The following is an 18,983-nucleotide window of genomic DNA, read 5'->3' on the forward strand; positions in this document are numbered from 1 at the left end:
ACAAACATGCTCTTACTCATTTTTTAAAATGGTCTTCATTTTCTAAGAAATTGTCTAATTAGTACAAATAAAAAACTACAAATACATCTTAGGATGCTAAGCCTGAAAGAAATCACACTTCTGTGCTGCACATTACATTATTTTTTCAAAATAGTGAAAGCTAACTGAGTAAATTTATTTCCTCAGAAATTAAATTAATCGTTATTATAGCATGTCAAAAATACCTCTATCTATAGGGTTTAGCTAATTGTAGCTTACTTACCATATAATAACAATACAATTTTCACACACCATTTCATTTCCAAACCTTAAATTACACCAATTCGAAACTTCAAACAAAACAATCCATAATTATCACTCCCTCATCATATGCCCTAAAATATAAATCACAGCATAGAGTTTTTCACTAATACCGATGTCACACATTCATAGAGCTAAAACGTTATTTAGTAATATCATAATGCTTGCATTAACACCTTGAACTATCGTCGTCGTCCAAATATATAATTACACGTCAGGGCTATATGAAAGGGTTAGAACCGTCCTCCAGCATGCTGCACGTAAAATAACAGCCATATATGCTTTAGAGAGCTCTGTAACTGGTTCTGCCTCCTGAACCATATCGATAAAACCATGCCATGTAATGCATCCATCGACTTCCAAGAAGATAATTAGGGTTATCTCTATTCTCAGAACTAGTTATATGCTGCCTGTGTTAGCCCAAAGTTGCAGCTGCCTTTTAATAAGATTATCTGAAGCAATCTTTAAGAATCATAATCAAAGAATTGAGTCGTCAACCAACCGGATAATTTTATCCATCTCACTGCGTCTTAGGGCAGATAACGTAGTCACACATGGCAGCACTAATCAAGTTCCTGAATGCAAAAAGACTAACCCATAACATGTTCAAACACATCCCTCAGCCATTGTAGTGAAGCTTCTGATTTTGAGAGCCTGGACTCTGCTGCGATTGTTGCTGAGAATTTTGCATGTTTAGTGGCTGTGTGTTGTAGTGGGTGAAAGGCTGGGAGTAAAGAGGATTGAGCAAACTCTGCGAACATGAGAACAAGAGTGAAAACATAATTTTGCAAATCCCTACAAAATTTTATAAACTATGGAAGCCTTCTTTAATAGGGATTTTGTGAACTTAAAATAATATTTATTTGATTCTTGAGCTGGTTTAATAATTTGTCACTTCAAGTTATTAACGACAATCTAAAGGAATAAACCTGAGATTCAAGTGGATTGGCATTGACCACACCAAAATGGTTCTGGGAAGAATCGTCTTGAGAAGGATCTTTGAATGCAGCCTGCGTAAATAGCCCTTGGGAACCATGCGCCATGTACTCCTGTGACACATTCTAGATGGTGTCACTCTCAGAAGACATAGAAAAGACAGGAAAAAAAATGTGGTGGATGCATAGTTCCAATGGAAACGGGAAATTGCAAAATATATTCATCAGTTATCTAACTAGCAAAGAAGAATCTGAACGCTGTCATCCCAGTTCTAATTATAGTATCATAACGCTCAGATACAAATACCACCATTATCCAAGTACCAACAATAAATTAAACAGAACAAAGCAACATGAAGCGAAGTCCTATTCTCAATAAACTTAGCATCTGCCTTAAATATCTCTCCGCCATTTTTTTTTTTTTTTTCAAATTACCTGTTCTGAAAGGTCCAACAAAACAAAATCTTTTATAAAATCCTGAACCAAGGCATGTTAATTTTCATTTACCTTCACGTTCTGCTAGGACTGCATCTCTCTTACGAAGAGGAGCATTTTTAGGCCTACTCAAGGCATACGCCAAAAAGCAATCTGAAGTCTCATCCTAGTTCTTCTAAATATGGGTATAATATCACCATTACCTCAGTACCAACAATAAATAAGCGAAGTAAAGTAACATGAAACGATGCCCTATTCGTGGTAAAATTAGCATCAGCTTTAAGAATCTCTCCACCATTCTTTTCAATCCAAAGTGCTTGTTCTGAAAGGTCCCCAAATATTTAAAAAAAAAAAAAAAAAAAAAAAAAAAAAATAGTGAAACCTTTTATAACCACCGAAGACATGCTAATTCTGGTTTACCTATGTTCTACTAGGGCAGCATCCCTTATGAACGGGAGCATTTTTAGGTCTATTCAAGCCATACACCAAAAAACTAAGCTGTATTTCCCTTCGTCTTCTATTGTGCTATGTCACATTAGTTGGCATATATCTTCATCTCTTACAGATTCAGTTTGATGTCCTCACATCTGCTACCTTTATTTTATAGGTATTTTGTCCTTTAATGGGCCCAATACCCATGAAATAAACAAATAATTATAAAGGAAAAGACAGAGCTTCTGCTTCGGTTTATTCCTTCTCCCCCTTTGGTTCTTTCCAGGGGAATGAGTCACATCCTTTAAAACTCAGGTTAAGAGGAACTGGGAAAAATAATGATCCCAAACCTGGTTAAAGGTCAAGGCGTCGAGCTTAAGTTGAACTTATATTCCAATAAAAGAAGATAGAAAATATTCAACAAAAAACCTGTGACATGAAGTCATTTCCCGTAGCAAAACGAGAGTATCCAGCTTGAGAATTCTGGTTTAAGAAGCTCCCGGGGAACCCACCTTGAGGCCCCTGTACAAATGACATCAGCACTTTGAGATATCTCCCTCTCAGTTGCTCGCTTAAGAGCTTTGTACTTTTTCTCATCACTGCTGGATAGCTCTCCTGTAGAGATTATGGGGTAAAGAAAAATGCTTCAAGCATAAAGATTCAATACATTCATATGTCATCCGATCATGAATACAACAGCAAAACCACCAGCACAAAAGTATATTCATGAATTGTTTATATGTTCAACAGGAATAAAAATAGTCATTCAAAATCATGCCAGAAGACCACAGTTTATTACAAAAAGTAAAAGGAATGAACAAAGCTCCAGTACTCATGTATTGTGAAATACAAATTACACTACTTCACAAAGCAACTTGATCTATTTCTTATGTTTCATATAAGGCTTCTAAAAGTGTGTATAGACACGTGCCTAACAGCAGGGAACATCAAAGTGCAGGTGCTACAAAATTGCAACATATGAGACCTATTCAATCTGCCTTTTTTCACCTAAACCACTGATTGTTTTCGTTTGCCATGTGGTGGTGTTATATTGGGCTCTGAAATTGGAAAAAATTCCAGAAAAACATGAAAATTTTAATCAAACATTATTCACTATTAATTTTGCCCATATCAGCAATGCAATTAGGACGCATTTGGCATAACTTTTGTTTTTTACTTTTGCTTCTTGTAGAACAGCTTTTGAAGAAAGCTACCTTAATTTTTGTTTAAAAACTAATTTTTAAAAGAGCTTTCTATTCCCGAAATACTTTTAAATGAAGTCATATTGGACCAGCTTCCATTAAAGTTCTTCTAACTAGAAGTACTTTCATAAATTTAGCCAAACGAATCTAAAAGCAGCTTTTGGGTCTCAAAAGGTCTTTTGGCTTTTCAAAAACCACACCAAACGGACCCTTAATTGATGTTTATTGAATTTCATTGACAATTGCTACACTTCAGGAAGTCTGTCGAATATATGATTGAATATTTCTGTATTCAAAAATTTTCTTTTCAAATTAACGTGTTTTCCTTGGACAGGGTGAAACCTCCTTCGCGTTTATGTCCCTCGTGAGGCCTTGATGCCTTGGTGAGATTTGAGGCTTCGAGCATTTAGCTGTAATTAATCACAACCGCATGTGTATTCCATCAATACATCACCAGATGTTCTTGTTCTCCTAAAAGTTTTAAGGTTAGAACGATGTCACCAACAATTCATAAAAAGCCACTGAATCCAATCAACCTACAAGAAACATGATTCCAACAGCCGCTCACTTTACCACAGAATATAAAGGTCATCAATAAAAGGAATCAGCCAATAAGGATTTGATTTCACAAGCATCCTTCGGTAATAAATGTGGTGAGCATGTCATAATAATATTCAGTTGAAATGCTTCATTGATACACAGTTGACATTGGCAAAAGAATGAGAAATAGAATAGGATTCATTTTGATTTGAGTTTTTAATATCTGATTTATGTTCTTTCCATAATGGATATTTTCCTTCCGAGCTAGGTATTTTAGATATGGATAGAAGTAGGGTTTCTCAATTATCAGACTATTGAATTTATAATCAATACCTAATTGATCTTGAATTTCCCCTTCCAATTTCTCTCTCTTATACTGTCTGTCTGTCTCATATTCTCTTCCATCATCTTTCCTCAACTAGTAAATTATCTAAAACAACATAACAGTATTTTGATGATAAACATCTTTTCAACTCGGCTCATGAACAAAATTCTAGTTCAAATAATTTAGGTTTATCCAATTGCATAAGTAAACATGTAGTCAGACACAAGCCACCAAAGCTTATAGCTAGCAAATTCCCGGGCTTTAAGCAGCTGAAGTAAGAAGTATCTTTAGATATGCATCAAATATACAACTGAGAATGACACCCTGAGTACAGCCATGCAGTATTTTGAAATTTATTGACTTCAGAGTCACATGTACACGTTACATCTGTGTCCTGACTAATGAATGAGACAGTTTTTGGATTTCCTTGCCTGTTTCTGTTTTTTACAGGCTCATACGATATAACTCTACATTGCTACCAACTAGAATTAGATCCATCATTGCAGGGATGCAACTGACTCTTGCTATCCATGTAACTGTTTGGTATTCACTTCACATTTTAGGTTTCCACATACATGCATCTGGGACTTAGCCATATAGCCAAGATATAGTCTCTCCGTCTCAATTAAAAGGTCTTTTTGTTTCCTAAACTGTCCACTTAAGGTAACAACATCACAGACCAAAAATTCATGGCCCCTGCATCACTCTATGTTTCAATAAGGGAGACATCATCACTTAATGCAACACAAAAATATGATACAAATGCCAATACTCACCGAAGTCCCATATTATCACATCAACAACTATCACAACAGTGGTCTTAAATCTTCGGTGCACCATTATTAACAAATCAATCATTTATTAGGTCCATGTTTACTCTGAGTTTGACATCTGCTACGGTTTTTCTTCCTCTTTTTTGCCTCCCACCTCCTTCACATTTTCCCACTCTACCAGTATGTTATTTACTCCTCTCACTCCTGTTTATCTACAGATGTAACCATGCGCATACTGAAACCAAAATCACACATAATGGTAGTCACCACACCTAGAATATAAAATAACTGCATGATAGTTACAGAATCAACTAATTAAGCAGCCAGTTGTATTTTCAACTCCGCAAACAAGAGAGTAATCAGGAAACTACCTAAAAGCACAGTGCAGGATTGAAATGGAGAGGCATAAAGTAAAACCACACTGAAAAGTAAGAAATAGAGAAGAGACAAAAAGATAAACCTTGTTCATCTTTCAATTGTTGCAACTTGTGAAGTTCACTTTTTTCGGATGTGTCAAGATGTCGAACCTATAAACAATAACAAGATGATCAAGTGATAAAACACAAAAACGTGCTTAAGATTAAATGAAGTAATAAAATGATAACAATTTGCACAAGCAAGTATAGATTAGGATATAAAATCTAAGAGAGTAAACAAACCTGATAGTGGAGGGTTAAATGCTCAACAGGAGAACTAACAGCTTCCCTCGACTTTGCACAGAGTCTGACAACCTAATTAGTAATACAAAATATTTAAGCGTCAAAGGATGTACAAACTCATGTATCAAATAACAGGACTACTCAATATTTTTATCTTTATTTTATCTCTCTTTCTGGTACAGTTAAGTAACAGGGGAATGGGGTTACAAGTGATACCATCAGTTAAACAAATTGCTACATGCATCATGAGAAAAAGTGCATGACAGTTGTAAACACACTAAGCGACAAGTGATATACAACCAGAGTGAATTTCCCCCATTACACTGTTTCACTTCATTAGTCATCATGTTATGTTAATGAAACTCTGTAATTCTACAATACAGAGACTGAAACTATAATGTCAAATGGAACTACAACTACGACAGATGAAACAAAACAAGTATTATAGGGAAACTGAAGGTTAAAAAAGAAAAAATTATTGGGAAGGCTGTAGTTTGAAATGAGCAATTTTTTTTTACCTTCAAACCAGTTGCACTTATCTTTTCAGCTAGCTGATCATTAGTCATCATGTTATGTTAATGAAACTCTGTAATTCTACAATACAGAGACTGAAACTATAATGTCAAATGGAACTACAACTACGACAGATGAAACAAAATAAGTATTATAGGGAAACTGAAGGTTAAAAAAGAAAAAATTATTGGGAAGGCTGTAGTTTGAAATGAGCAATTTTTTTTTACCTTCAAACCAGTTGCACTTATCTTTTCAGCTAGCTGATCAACAGCCACGTTGCTTGGAGCACAGACCAAAACCTTAATGGAAACCAATTATCAGCAAACCTAAAAAAATATGTAGTAAGCAAACATGTCAAACTAATTACCTGTCCCTGGCCTTGTTTCGCCATATGATACACAATTGCAGCAGAAGTGACAGTTTTTCCAGTTCCAGGTGGGCCTTGGATCAGACTTATTGGCTTTTGTAGGACATTTTTCACCGCGAGAACCTATTAGTATTAGATGGATCAAGACATAAGTAAAAAAGAGAAGTAGCACAGGAAAAGAACCACTCATATAAAATCAGCACCATGGCACTTTCTATATGAAGCTATCTTGAGATAACTAGCCTTGTAATTTGAGTAATAAGTCTTCTCCAGGGTCAGCAAAAAATGAAATATATGTTGTACCTGTTATGGCAGGGATGTGTGCAGACTCTTTATATCTAATTCAGTCTCAGTATGTTTTATCCACTTACTGAATTATATTCATCCAAAACATGAACATTAATTTTTCTCGGCACTTACCAGTTCTTAAAAAAACTATCTATACCCTTGCCCTAGCAACCTCATCAGTACTCTCCATTCCTTAATTTTCGGCAGGAACTAAACATGAACAGAAGGTTTAGATAATCCAAAACCCCCCACAAGTCACATGGACAATCCAAGACATATACTAATACCATCACATATAAAGATGAAACAAGCAATTCTGAATCCATACTTGAGATACATTAAGTTCTGGAAGACCCGGAGCACCAAAGCGGCGAGGCAATGCATTGCGAACCATCTGCATCTCAACTTCATGGCCTAGCAAATGATGGTAAATGAACCTGCATAGCATGCAGCATTACACTTCAAACCCACCAAAGACAATACACATGCAAGGGAGAGGGTTTTGAACAATTCATAAGTAGAAAATAACTCAAGAACAGGTGGGTCAACAAAAAGACCTAAACTACAAGGTAAAAAGAAAATAAAAATTACAGCATAGCAAACACAGCCCAGCATAAAGGCTACGAATATATTTGGAGTAGTAGAATGGATGCTAAGAACTCATTTTGCACACTTCGAAAAGTAGAATGCATCCTAAATCATTGTACACTGCGCAATTCAAGTCAACCCTTGACATCATAAAGCACAACGCTTGAAGATCATTAAAAATATTTCCTGCAACAGCGCATTTAATGCCATGATTTCTATGTTCACAACCATATGGCCATTAGCCATCATACTCCAACTACAGAAGATCAACTTTGTTTGAACAAATTATCATCTACCAATTATGCTTAAGATTTAAAATACAAATATTCATTGCGCAGACATACACAGCGTTCCATAAAGATTTTCCATTTCAATATACAGAAGATGCATATAGAGTGATAAGAAAAAGAAAATGCAAAATAATTAATAAAGAGAAATTAAGTCACTATTTGGTACAAATTCTTTAAAAATCATTTTTCCTCTCTCAAAAGGTCTTTTGGCTTTTCAAAAACCACACCAAACGGACCCTTAATTGATGTTTATTGAATTTCATTGACAATTGCTACGCTTCAGGAAGTCTGTCGAATATATGATTGAATATTTCTGTATTCAAAAATTTTCTTTTCAAATTAACGTGTTTTCCTTGGACAGGGTGAAACCTCCTTCTTTGCACGAGGACTCAGAACTTTTCCAAACCTTTTATCCGCACATTCTCCAAAAATATCACTTTTCACAAAATCTATTCTCAATAAATATCAAACAGGCCATAAATTGTGCCCACTCACCCACTGACACTCGTTTCATCCACAGCAAAAGTCTTCATCGCCCCTTGCATTGGTGAGATTTGAGGCTTCGAGCATTTAGCTGTAATTAATCACAACCGCATGTGTATTCCATCAATACATCACCAGATGTTCTTGTTCTCCTAAAAGTTTTAAGGTTAGAACGATGTCACCAACAATTCATAAAAAGCCACTGAATCCAATCAACCTACAAGAAACATGATTCCAACAGCCGCTCACTTTACCACAGAATATAAAGGTCATCAATAAAAGGAATCAGCCAATAAGGATTTGATTTCACAAGCATCCTTCGGTAATAAATGTGGTGAGCATGTCATAATAATATTCAGTTGAAATGCTTCATTGATACACAGTTGACATTGGCAAAAGAATGAGAAATAGAATAGGATTCATTTTGATTTGAGTTTTTAATATCTGATTTATGTTCTTTCCATAATGGATATTTTCCTTCCGAGCTAGGTATTTTAGATATGGATAGAAGTAGGGTTTCTCAATTATCAGACTATTGAATTTATAATCAATACCTAATTGATCTTGAATTTCCCCTTCCAATTTCTCTCTCTTATACTGTCTGTCTGTCTCATATTCTCTTCCATCATCTTTCCTCAACTAGTAAATTATCTAAAACAACATAACAGTATTTTGATGATAAACATCTTTTCAACTCGGCTCATGAACAAAATTCTAGTTCAAATAATTTAGGTTTATCCAATTGCATAAGTAAACATGTAGTCAGACACAAGCCACCAAAGCTTATAGCTAGCAAATTCCCGGGCTTTAAGCAGCTGAAGTAAGAAGTATCTTTAGATATGCATCAAATATACAACTGAGAATGACACCCTGAGTACAGCCATGCAGTATTTTGAAATTTATTGACTTCAGAGTCACATGTACACGTTACATCTGTGTCCTGACTAATGAATGAGACAGTTTTTGGATTTCCTTGCCTGTTTCTGTTTTTTACAGGCTCATACGATATAACTCTACATTGCTACCAACTAGAATTAGATCCATCATTGCAGGGATGCAACTGACTCTTGCTATCCATGTAACTGTTTGGTATTCACTTCACATTTTAGGTTTCCACATACATGCATCTGGGACTTAGCCATATAGCCAAGATATAGTCTCTCCGTCTCAATTAAAAGGTCTTTTTGTTTCCTAAACTGTCCACTTAAGGTAACAACATCACAGACCAAAAATTCATGGCCCCTGCATCACTCTATGTTTCAATAAGGGAGACATCATCACTTAATGCAACACAAAAATATGATACAAATGCCAATACTCACCGAAGTCCCATATTATCACATCAACAACTATCACAACAGTGGTCTTAAATCTTCGGTGCACCATTATTAACAAATCAATCATTTATTAGGTCCATGTTTACTCTGAGTTTGACATCTGCTACGGTTTTTCTTCCTCTTTTTTGCCTCCCACCTCCTTCACATTTTCCCACTCTACCAGTATGTTATTTACTCCTCTCACTCCTGTTTATCTACAGATGTAACCATGCGCATACTGAAACCAAAATCACACATAATGGTAGTCACCACACCTAGAATATAAAATAACTGCATGATAGTTACAGAATCAACTAATTAAGCAGCCAGTTGTATTTTCAACTCCGCAAACAAGAGAGTAATCAGGAAACTACCTAAAAGCACAGTGCAGGATTGAAATGGAGAGGCATAAAGTAAAACCACACTGAAAAGTAAGAAATAGAGAAGAGACAAAAAGATAAACCTTGTTCATCTTTCAATTGTTGCAACTTGTGAAGTTCACTTTTTTCGGATGTGTCAAGATGTCGAACCTATAAACAATAACAAGATGATCAAGTGATAAAACACAAAAACGTGCTTAAGATTAAATGAAGTAATAAAATGATAACAATTTGCACAAGCAAGTATAGATTAGGATATAAAATCTAAGAGAGTAAACAAACCTGATAGTGGAGGGTTAAATGCTCAACAGGAGAACTAACAGCTTCCCTCGACTTTGCACAGAGTCTGACAACCTAATTAGTAATACAAAATATTTAAGCGTCAAAGGATGTACAAACTCATGTATCAAATAACAGGACTACTCAATATTTTTATCTTTATTTTATCTCTCTTTCTGGTACAGTTAAGTAACAGGGGAATGGGGTTACAAGTGATACCATCAGTTAAACAAATTGCTACATGCATCATGAGAAAAAGTGCATGACAGTTGTAAACACACTAAGCGACAAGTGATATACAACCAGAGTGAATTTCCCCCATTACACTGTTTCACTTCATTAGTCATCATGTTATGTTAATGAAACTCTGTAATTCTACAATACAGAGACTGAAACTATAATGTCAAATGGAACTACAACTATGACAGATGAAACAAAATAAGTATTATAGGGAAACTGAAGGTTAAAAAAGAAAAAATTATTGGGAAGGCTGTAGTTTGAAATGAGCAATTTTTTTTTACCTTCAAACCAGTTGCACTTATCTTTTCAGCTAGCTGATCAACAGCCACGTTGCTTGGAGCACAGACCAAAACCTTAATGGAAACCAATTATCAGCAAACCTAAAAAAATATGTAGTAAGCAAACATGTCAAACTAATTACCTGTCCCTGGCCTTGTTTCGCCATATGATACACAATTGCAGCAGAAGTGACAGTTTTTCCAGTTCCAGGTGGGCCTTGGATCAGACTTATTGGCTTTTGTAGGACATTTTTCACCGCGAGAACCTATTAGTATTAGATGGATCAAGACATAAGTAAAAAAGAGAAGTAGCACAGGAAAAGTACCACTCATATAAAATCAGCACCATGGCACTTTCTATATGAAGCTATCTTGAGATAACTAGCCTTGTAATTTGAGTAATAAGTCTTCTCCAGGGTCAGCAAAAAATGAAATATATGTTGTACCTGTTATGGCAGGGATGTCAAACTAATTACCTGTCCCTGGCCTTGTTTCGCCATATGATACACAATTGCAGCAGAAGTGACAGTTTTTCCAGTTCCAGGAGGGCCTTGGATCAGACTTATTGGCTTTTGTAGGACATTTTTCACCGCGAGAACCTATTAGTATTAGATGGATCAAGACATAAGTAAAAAAGAGAAGTAGCACAGGAAAAGTACCACTCATATAAAATCAGCACCATGGCACTTTCTATATGAAGCTATCTTGAGATAACTAGCCTTGTAATTTGAGTAATAAGTCTTCTCCAGGGTCAGCAAAAAATGAAATATATGTTGTACCTGTTATGGCAGGGATGTGTGCAGACTCTTTATATCTAATTCAGTCTCAGTATGTTTTATCCACTTACTGAATTATATTCATCCAAAACATGAACATTAATTTTTCTCGGCACTTACCAGTTCTTAAAAAAACTATCTATACCCTTGCCCTAGCAACCTCATCAGTACTCTCCATTCCTTAATTTTCGGCAGGAACTAAACATGAACAGAAGGTTTAGATAATCCAAAACCCCCCACAAGTCACATGGACAATCCAAGACATATACTAATACCATCACATATAAAGATGAAACAAGCAATTCTGAATCCATACTTGAGATACATTAAGTTCTGGAAGACCCGGAGCACCAAAGCGGCGAGGCAATGCATTGCGAACCATCTGCATCTCAACTTCATGGCCTAGCAAATGATGGTAAATGAACCTGCATAGCATGCAGCATTACACTTCAAACCCACCAAAGACAATACACATGCAAGGGAGAGGGTTTTGAACAATTCATAAGTAGAAAATAACTCAAGAACAGGTGGGTCAACAAAAAGACCTAAACTACAAGGTAAAAAGAAAATAAAAATTACAGCATAGCAAACACAGCCCAGCATAAAGGCTACGAATATATTTGGAGTAGTAGAATGGATGCTAAGAACTCATTTTGCACACTTCGAAAAGTAGAATGCATCCTAAATCATTGTACACTGCGCAATTCAAGTCAACCCTTGACATCATAAAGCACAACGCTTGAAGATCATTAAAAATATTTCCTGCAACAGCGCATTTAATGCCATGATTTCTATGTTCACAACCATATGGCCATTAGCCATCATACTCCAACTACAGAAGATCAACTTTGTTTGAACAAATTATCATCTACCAATTATGCTTAAGATTTAAAATACAAATATTCATTGCGCAGACATACACAGCGTTCCATAAAGATTTTCCATTTCAATATACAGAAGATGCATATAGAGTGATAAGAAAAAGAAAATGCAAAATAATTAATAAAGAGAAATTAAGTCACTATTTGGTACAAATTCTTTAAAAATCATTTTTCCTCAAAACTCATTTTCAATTGCACATTTTCCAATAAAATAAGTTTGCACGAGGACTCAGAACTTTTCCAAACCTTTTATCCGCACATTCTCCAAAAATATCACTTTTCACAAAATCTATTCTCAATAAATATCAAACAGGCCATAAATTGTGCCCACTCACCCACTGACACTCGTTTCATCCACAGCAAAAGTCTTCATCGCCCCTTGCATCCGATCAAAACTTGTGCTCTTCCAAACAAAGTCGACGCTAAAACCATGGTTCACATCAACAGGGACGCCCTGCAGATAATAGTACAAATCAAGAGAGTTTCCATCTATCGAATGAAATATGAAAATTATAAAAATGTGATAAGAGATACCTGACTAGCACGAAGCTCAAGAGCAACTTCCTCTTGTGCAGTCAATTTTATCTGAAAAAAGAATTTTTAACCATTTTTTCCTCACAGTATATAAATCTCAACTTATAGATATAGGATAAAATGAGACTGCATTAAACAGTATAATATTTCCAAGTGAGTCAGCCCCCACATATTTTCTGATCAAAATAGGAACCTTGTACCTCCCATCAGGATGGCTCTCAATATAGTGTTGTAATAGGATAGTTCAAAAAAGAAGGTATCATACCACATGACCCACAGAATGCCACGCCGAATGAGCAGCATCCCCTGAATAACGCAGTCGCAATTCATCACCAGGTACAAGGCGCAACTCATTGTCTTCCTACAAGAACGTGTATTTTTGAGTTAAAAAACAAAGAAGGCTTAAAAATGCATGTATAAAACAACAGGACAAATTACCTTTGGAAAAACAAAATATGCTACACGCTTCTTGTTAAGACCGATGTCCCATCGAATTGTGATATTATCTTTGCTCTGAGACTCTTTCATCATCTGCGAAACAATAATGAAAGTTGAAACTTCTAGCATAGGCACGTTAGAAATGGTAATTATAACTGAACAAAATCTCAAGAAATAAATTACGGATGTAAAATGAGAAAAAAGTTTTATCAATGTAGAGGACCCCCCATCTTCTTATTATCCTTTTGCTTGGGTTTCTTGTTGGGGGGAGGGGTACATGAGCACAGTATTAGATGTATTCAGACCTTATCATAGTCTGCTTCAAGCTTGATAAGTGGTGCAAAAACATTTTGATACTGCAAGAGAAATATAGTACATTCATCAGTGTAAAGCAACAGCCAGAAACAGAAATGCAGCTTCAACAACAGTGACATGCACGTCAGATGATCAACTAAGAGCTCTTTGATGGAACCTGATAAGCATCTTCATACTTCAAGGCTACAGGCTGAGGTTCATCATCCACACCTGGTTTCTCAAGATCTTCCAAAGTTGCATCAGGATTTGTCTTCCAAAGCTCTTCTATTTTGTTTATCTGTTGTGCACTAATTTGGCGAGCTCTCAACTGCTCTTGTTCAGATGGGACCTTCATTTTGCAATCAATTAAGAGGTTAAATATGAGACAACAGGCTAACAAGAAATAAACCTAAAAGTAAGGCAATAACCAACCTTTACTAGCCACTGCAAAAAGCACCTATCGTCAATAAGCGGGCACCACTGACTAAGATCCCAATTCATGTCCTTCAATGCATTATTGCTAAGGCAGGGTTCCCTACAAAGCAGGACAACCACGCTCTCTGTCTTTGCAGATATGAAACCAAGAAGGAAAACATTTCGACATCCACAGTTGTAGCACTCGAGAATTGTTTCTCCCAGGGGACTATCTTCATGAAGACATACTTCCTTATGCTTTGCTCTCACCTATATTCAAATAGCACAGGAAACTCAAAAGTCAAAAAAAAAAAAAAGAAGAAGAAGGACATCTAAATATGCTATGCAAAAGAGGTAATGATACCAACTATGTTGTGTGGACACTTCAACTAGGATGACGTGTCCGTATCTGACACCACTCCCCGTACACTCTACGAAGGTTATTTTCCTTTCTTTATCAAAAATATTATATGTTTTTAACTCAAAGTTATTATTAAATAACAAATAAATACTCATATTTAAAAGATTTCAACAAGAAAAATTATAAATAAAAATCTAAATTTACACTATATAAATGAAGAATTATAGTTAATTTAATCAACATATTGACGACGTATTGCGTCAATATTTTTTTGAAAAATCACTTGTCGACGTGTCCGACACATATCGCATCGAACACGTATTCGTGTCGATGCATCATAGGATACCAATAAACACGAATATTTTAACTCAAAGTTATTATTAAATAACAAATAAATACTCATATTTAAAAGATTTCAACAAGAAAAATTATAAATAAAAATCTAATTTTACACTATATAAATGAAGAATTATAGTTAATTTAATCAACATATTGACGACGTATTGCGTCAATATTTTTTTGAAAAATCACTTGTCGACGTGTCCGACACATGTCGCATCGAACACGTATTCGTGTCGATGCATCATAGGATACCAATAAACACGAAGAGATATGTTCAAAGCATTGAAGTAGGCTTATTAATTGCATATGGATAATAAACTAAGATTATTTACATACAAAAACACAAAAGGAGACCACCCTTTTGACTTTCATGCATCATTAAATAACTTTCCCATTTGTGAGCCTAAATACGAGGAACTCAACAAGCTTGTGGTCCTAATCTTGCATGTATGATATCAGAAAACATTTTCCTATCTCAATCATCTATCGAGATTTGCAAATTTAAAAGGAACAAATCCACGATGAGATACGTATTACTATTCAAATAAGCATAAATATGCCCATGGTTTGATAAAACCCAATTAAGGCACACGCTTCACAGCACCACCTAAAGGCCATTGAAGGGTGTGTTCCTTAATTTTCTAGACTTATTTACTTTGCTTCAGGTGTGAATCCACGATACATCATTGACCCATTTGGAATAATTAATCGCCATTGAAACATTAAGCAATTGTTTTTCACATAGACCCACTTTGAGAATAGTCACACGCCAAATGCATCCAAGTTAAGAACAATGGCCTCATTATATATAATAATAAATGAGTAAGCATAAGTTAAATGAGGACAATCTTTAATTTCCAATTATAACTGCAGATGTTTATTTGGCATGTCTTCTTCCAATAGTTTACTTCAGAGAAAATTAATATGCATTTAAAGAAACAGAAGCATCTTTCCCATTTAAGTCATACCTACATGGCAACATTTTCTCACAACCCTACAACGCAAATCACAAGATACTCTGAGACAGGATATAAGTTACTACCAGTATTTCACTTTTCACACGTTTCTGCACATGTAATCAATAGAATAGTGATCGGGAAAATGGGAACAACCCAGCAACAGCTCCTCAAACCAATACAGCTCCATCACTTCCTTCTATCATGGAATAACTCTTGAATCAAACTATCAGTCAATTTCTAGGTAGAAATAGGTTATACCAAAAATGTCATCCACTGCGAAAAAAAACCGTCTGCTGCCCTATCCCAATTGGCTCAGTTTCGAAGCAACATAAAAAAATAAAAAAAATGACCAATGATTTCTTTTTGAATAAGATTCTCCCTCAACATGTCATGCTCCACACTATTTAAGATTTCACAATCTCATCATTTATCAAAAATGGAAAACTAGCATTTGCACCACATTATTACAACTAAACATTCTCTTTCCTCACCATTTTAACCATTTTATTACTTTTCCAACTATTCAATCCATATAAAAGTAATATAGAAAATATCCAACAACGAACGTCCAGACAAAGGAAGAGACAATCATAAATATGACAGGAAGAAGTAAAATGATCAGCCCTGAAAAGACATTCTAAAAGACATCTGTCACTTATCTACACAGTTTTTTTAATGTGATATACATATTAATCTAATCAACAAAATCAATACACAGAAATGCATTTCTAAACTTATTTCACCACCATTAAATAAAAACAGCACATCTATTTCCATTTCACTCACCAGATGATTGACTATGTGTGAACCCGAGGTATTCCCCCGCGAATTACAGAACCATTTCCGGCAGGATGAGACATTGCACCGCACCACACAGGCCGGGTTTGTGACCCCACAGTACCTACAAGCATGCTCAGTAAAATCACCCTTACCATACTCAAAACCATCATCATCACCAGTCTCTTCGAAATTCAGCCCACTCATCCCCGCTGCCAAGGCCTCCACCACGCCTTCTTTATTATGAACACCACTGCCACTAACATTATTATTACTACTACTAGTACCAACTCCACCACCGCGCGCTTTAGTCGAGGGCGAGGCATCAGATGACGACGGGTGATCGTTGGTCTCAGAAACAGCAACCGAATCGGACGGGGTCGGCCATACAGAGGGGGATCGAATGGGCTGAGAGAGCTCTTGGAATTCTGGGTAATCGAAATCCTCCCCTTGCGTGTTGAATTCAAGGAACGCGTAGGCGTCGTTGTCCGGGTCCGGCTGCGACGCCGTTTCGTATAGATTGTTCGCCTGTGAATCCATGTCTGCCAAAACTATATCTACGTATGTAATTTAGTAGGGTTAGGGCTTAGGAATTTGGAATCTCACTGGAGATATTTGGGGAGAAATAGAATTAGGGTTTAGATGATGACGCAGAGTTGTGAAATATGTATGTATACATGGGAATGATTGTAAATATATCATAGGAAAATTATAAATGTAAATGAAATGTATAATATTGTTGAATCCAAAACTATGGGCTAAGGATTTTAAATACATTTAATTAATGTGAACTAATGGACTGAACGGTATTTTTATAAATAATACGGTATGATTGATTGTAAATATAAAATTTTCATAGAAAGAAAATAAATTTTAAGAAATTTATTTGTCAAAAATTTATTTACATGAAAATTGTCAATTAAATCTCGTTTGGCTTCCATTAAATTACATTATATTTTTCTCTCTCATATTTTCGACTACACAATCTTTCATAAAATAATATTACACAGAAATCAAAACATTTTTCTTCTTTTTCAACCACTTATTTTTCAAAAAATTATTATTCCGCTCATTTTTCTTACCAAAAAATGGGGGCCAAAACGGGGTCAAAATGTATTTGATTGATTTAATTTTCAACGTAGAAAATATTATATTTATCCATTTTTTATCTGTGAATAAATAAGAGTGTGTGGATAAATGAGAGAGTGAATTCCCTGAAAAATAAAAATATTACTCCTTTTAAAGAAAATATTATCTTGATTTTGAAAAAAATATGATCACATGATCGAAAGTAAGAAAATATTTTTCATGAAAAAAATGACAATCAAAAAGTATAAAAGTAAGAATTTGGGAGGAAAAAACACATTTTTTATGGAAAATATTTGCAATCAAACACACCCTAATTTATTGATAGATTATGTGAAGTCATTTCTGAGAAATTTTTGAAAAAAAATGTAATGCAAACAAGCACTTTGAACTATTCTAGACAAAATAATCTAACAACTTCCGTACGAGATCATAATATAGATGATAATTGTATTTATCAACATTTCTTCAATAGAAGTCTTTCGAGCATTATAATCTTATATAACTAATTTCTAGGAAATGAAAAATATAGTTAATGTGTAAATGCATCCTAAAAAATACTAGGGGTGAACTGAGTTTGATTTGTACAAATAATAAGCAAGCAACATCAAATGTATATTCTAAACAAAATGGAATTTAAAAATAAACATATTCGAGTAAAACGATTCTTAATATATATATATATATATATAACAAATTTTTTAAGTATTTAATTTAATATTTTTTTTTGGGCCATAAAGAATTTTAAGGCCTTGTTTGGTAGGAATTTTTTGCCCCAAAAAATTGATTTTTTGACCATTATTTTACTATTCAAACCGTAATTTTTGACTTTTTCTCTCACATGGGGATCCCACTTTTTTTCTAACGGTCAAAAAATCAATTCTCAAAATCCCTACCAAACAGACCCTAAATAAAATTATTATCTTATAAATGAAGCAAGATTATTGATTTAGGGCCTGTTTGGGCCCGATTTTTTCAACTAAAAAATTGATTTTTTGACCGTTATTTCACTATTTCAGCCGTCATATTTGACTTCTTTTCTCACAGATGAACCCCACTTTTTTCTAACGGTTAAAAAATCAATTCTTAAAATCACTCCCAAACAGGCTCTTAGTACACTTATTCCGACTCATGATCGGTGAAATTTTATTATTTAAGTGATGTTATTAATATGACAAATTCATTTATTGAAATTTTATTTAAATGTGGTTAGCATTTTTTCTTTCTGGGAAGGGGTGAAGGATGGGGGAATTAAGAAACTTGGCCCTTGTTTGAGCCTCATTTTTTCCAAGAAAATGCATTTTTGAATAGTGAGATGATGTGAAATGTGTGATTAAAAAATAAGGAAAAGTTTTAGATTTTCGTGTAATATTATTTTATTGAATAATGTGTGATTGAAATGATGTCAAAATACTGTATAATAATATATTTTCTAAAAAATATGGGGCTCAAACAAGGGCTTAATATTGTAAATTTACTATTTATTTAACATATTATC

At 34.8% G+C, this 18,983-nt stretch overlaps 2 protein-coding genes across 2 annotated transcripts; both read right to left on the minus strand.

The window, feature by feature from the left end:
• Positions 1 to 266: 266 nt before the first annotated feature.
• Positions 267 to 17,084, minus strand: LOC111378380 (regulator of nonsense transcripts 1 homolog). Its single transcript, XM_023001573.1, has 37 exons — positions 16,409 to 17,084; positions 13,979 to 14,230; positions 13,725 to 13,895; positions 13,558 to 13,608; positions 13,253 to 13,345; positions 13,080 to 13,175; positions 12,815 to 12,865; positions 12,616 to 12,734; positions 11,716 to 11,824; positions 11,100 to 11,222; positions 10,627 to 10,698; positions 10,109 to 10,180; positions 9,910 to 9,976; positions 9,652 to 9,721; positions 9,252 to 9,372; positions 8,877 to 8,945; positions 8,685 to 8,769; positions 8,143 to 8,221; positions 7,551 to 7,613; positions 7,248 to 7,331; positions 7,098 to 7,206; positions 6,725 to 6,784; positions 6,482 to 6,604; positions 6,342 to 6,413; positions 6,205 to 6,276; positions 6,120 to 6,152; positions 5,983 to 6,054; positions 5,602 to 5,673; positions 5,403 to 5,469; positions 5,145 to 5,214; positions 4,745 to 4,865; positions 4,370 to 4,438; positions 4,178 to 4,262; positions 3,647 to 3,714; positions 2,532 to 2,717; positions 1,230 to 1,349; positions 267 to 1,051 (listed from the first exon to the last, which is right to left on the minus strand). The coding sequence occupies exons 1-37, from the start codon at positions 16,937 to 16,939 to the stop codon at positions 920 to 922; spliced, it is 3,909 nt and encodes a 1,302-aa protein (XP_022857341.1). The 5' UTR covers positions 16,940 to 17,084; the 3' UTR covers positions 267 to 919.
• LOC111378376 (regulator of nonsense transcripts 1 homolog) lies at positions 3,584 to 8,186 on the minus strand. The gene is made up of 7 exons (XM_023001568.1): positions 8,143 to 8,186; positions 7,098 to 7,206; positions 6,482 to 6,604; positions 6,342 to 6,413; positions 5,602 to 5,673; positions 5,403 to 5,469; positions 3,584 to 3,775 (listed from the first exon to the last, which is right to left on the minus strand). The coding sequence occupies exons 1-7, from the start codon at positions 8,178 to 8,180 to the stop codon at positions 3,747 to 3,749; spliced, it is 510 nt and encodes a 169-aa protein (XP_022857336.1). The 5' UTR covers positions 8,181 to 8,186; the 3' UTR covers positions 3,584 to 3,746.
• Positions 17,085 to 18,983: the final 1,899 nt, after the last annotated feature.

This window comes from Olea europaea, unplaced genomic scaffold, assembly GCF_002742605.1.
Source record: "Olea europaea var. sylvestris unplaced genomic scaffold, O_europaea_v1 scaffold1807, whole genome shotgun sequence".
Lineage (NCBI taxonomy): Eukaryota > Viridiplantae > Streptophyta > Magnoliopsida > Lamiales > Oleaceae > Olea > Olea europaea.

What these genes read in the sequence shown, in the direction of transcription:
- LOC111378376 (XM_023001568.1), bottom strand. Translation starts at nt 8,180, where the DNA reads ATGAAGACTTTTGCTGTGGATGAAACGAGTGTCAGTGG. An exon ending in CGAAACAAGGCCAGGGACAG is followed by an intron (nt 6,414 to 6,481) that starts GTAATTAGTTTG and finishes GTTTCCATTAAG; the next exon opens with GTTTTGGTCTGTGCTCCAAG. An exon ending in TAAGTGCAACTGGTTTGAAG is followed by an intron (nt 5,674 to 6,341) that starts GTAAAAAAAAAT and finishes ATTACTAATTAG; the next exon opens with GTTGTCAGACTCTGTGCAAA.
- LOC111378380 (XM_023001573.1), bottom strand. Translation starts at nt 16,939, where the DNA reads ATGGATTCACAGGCGAACAATCTATACGAAACGGCGTCGCAGCCGGAC. An exon ending in CGAAACAAGGCCAGGGACAG is followed by an intron (nt 6,414 to 6,481) that starts GTAATTAGTTTG and finishes GTTTCCATTAAG; the next exon opens with GTTTTGGTCTGTGCTCCAAG. An exon ending in ACATCTGTAGATAAACAGGA is followed by an intron (nt 4,866 to 5,144) that starts GTGAGAGGAGTA and finishes AGAGTGATGCAG; the next exon opens with GGGCCATGAATTTTTGGTCT.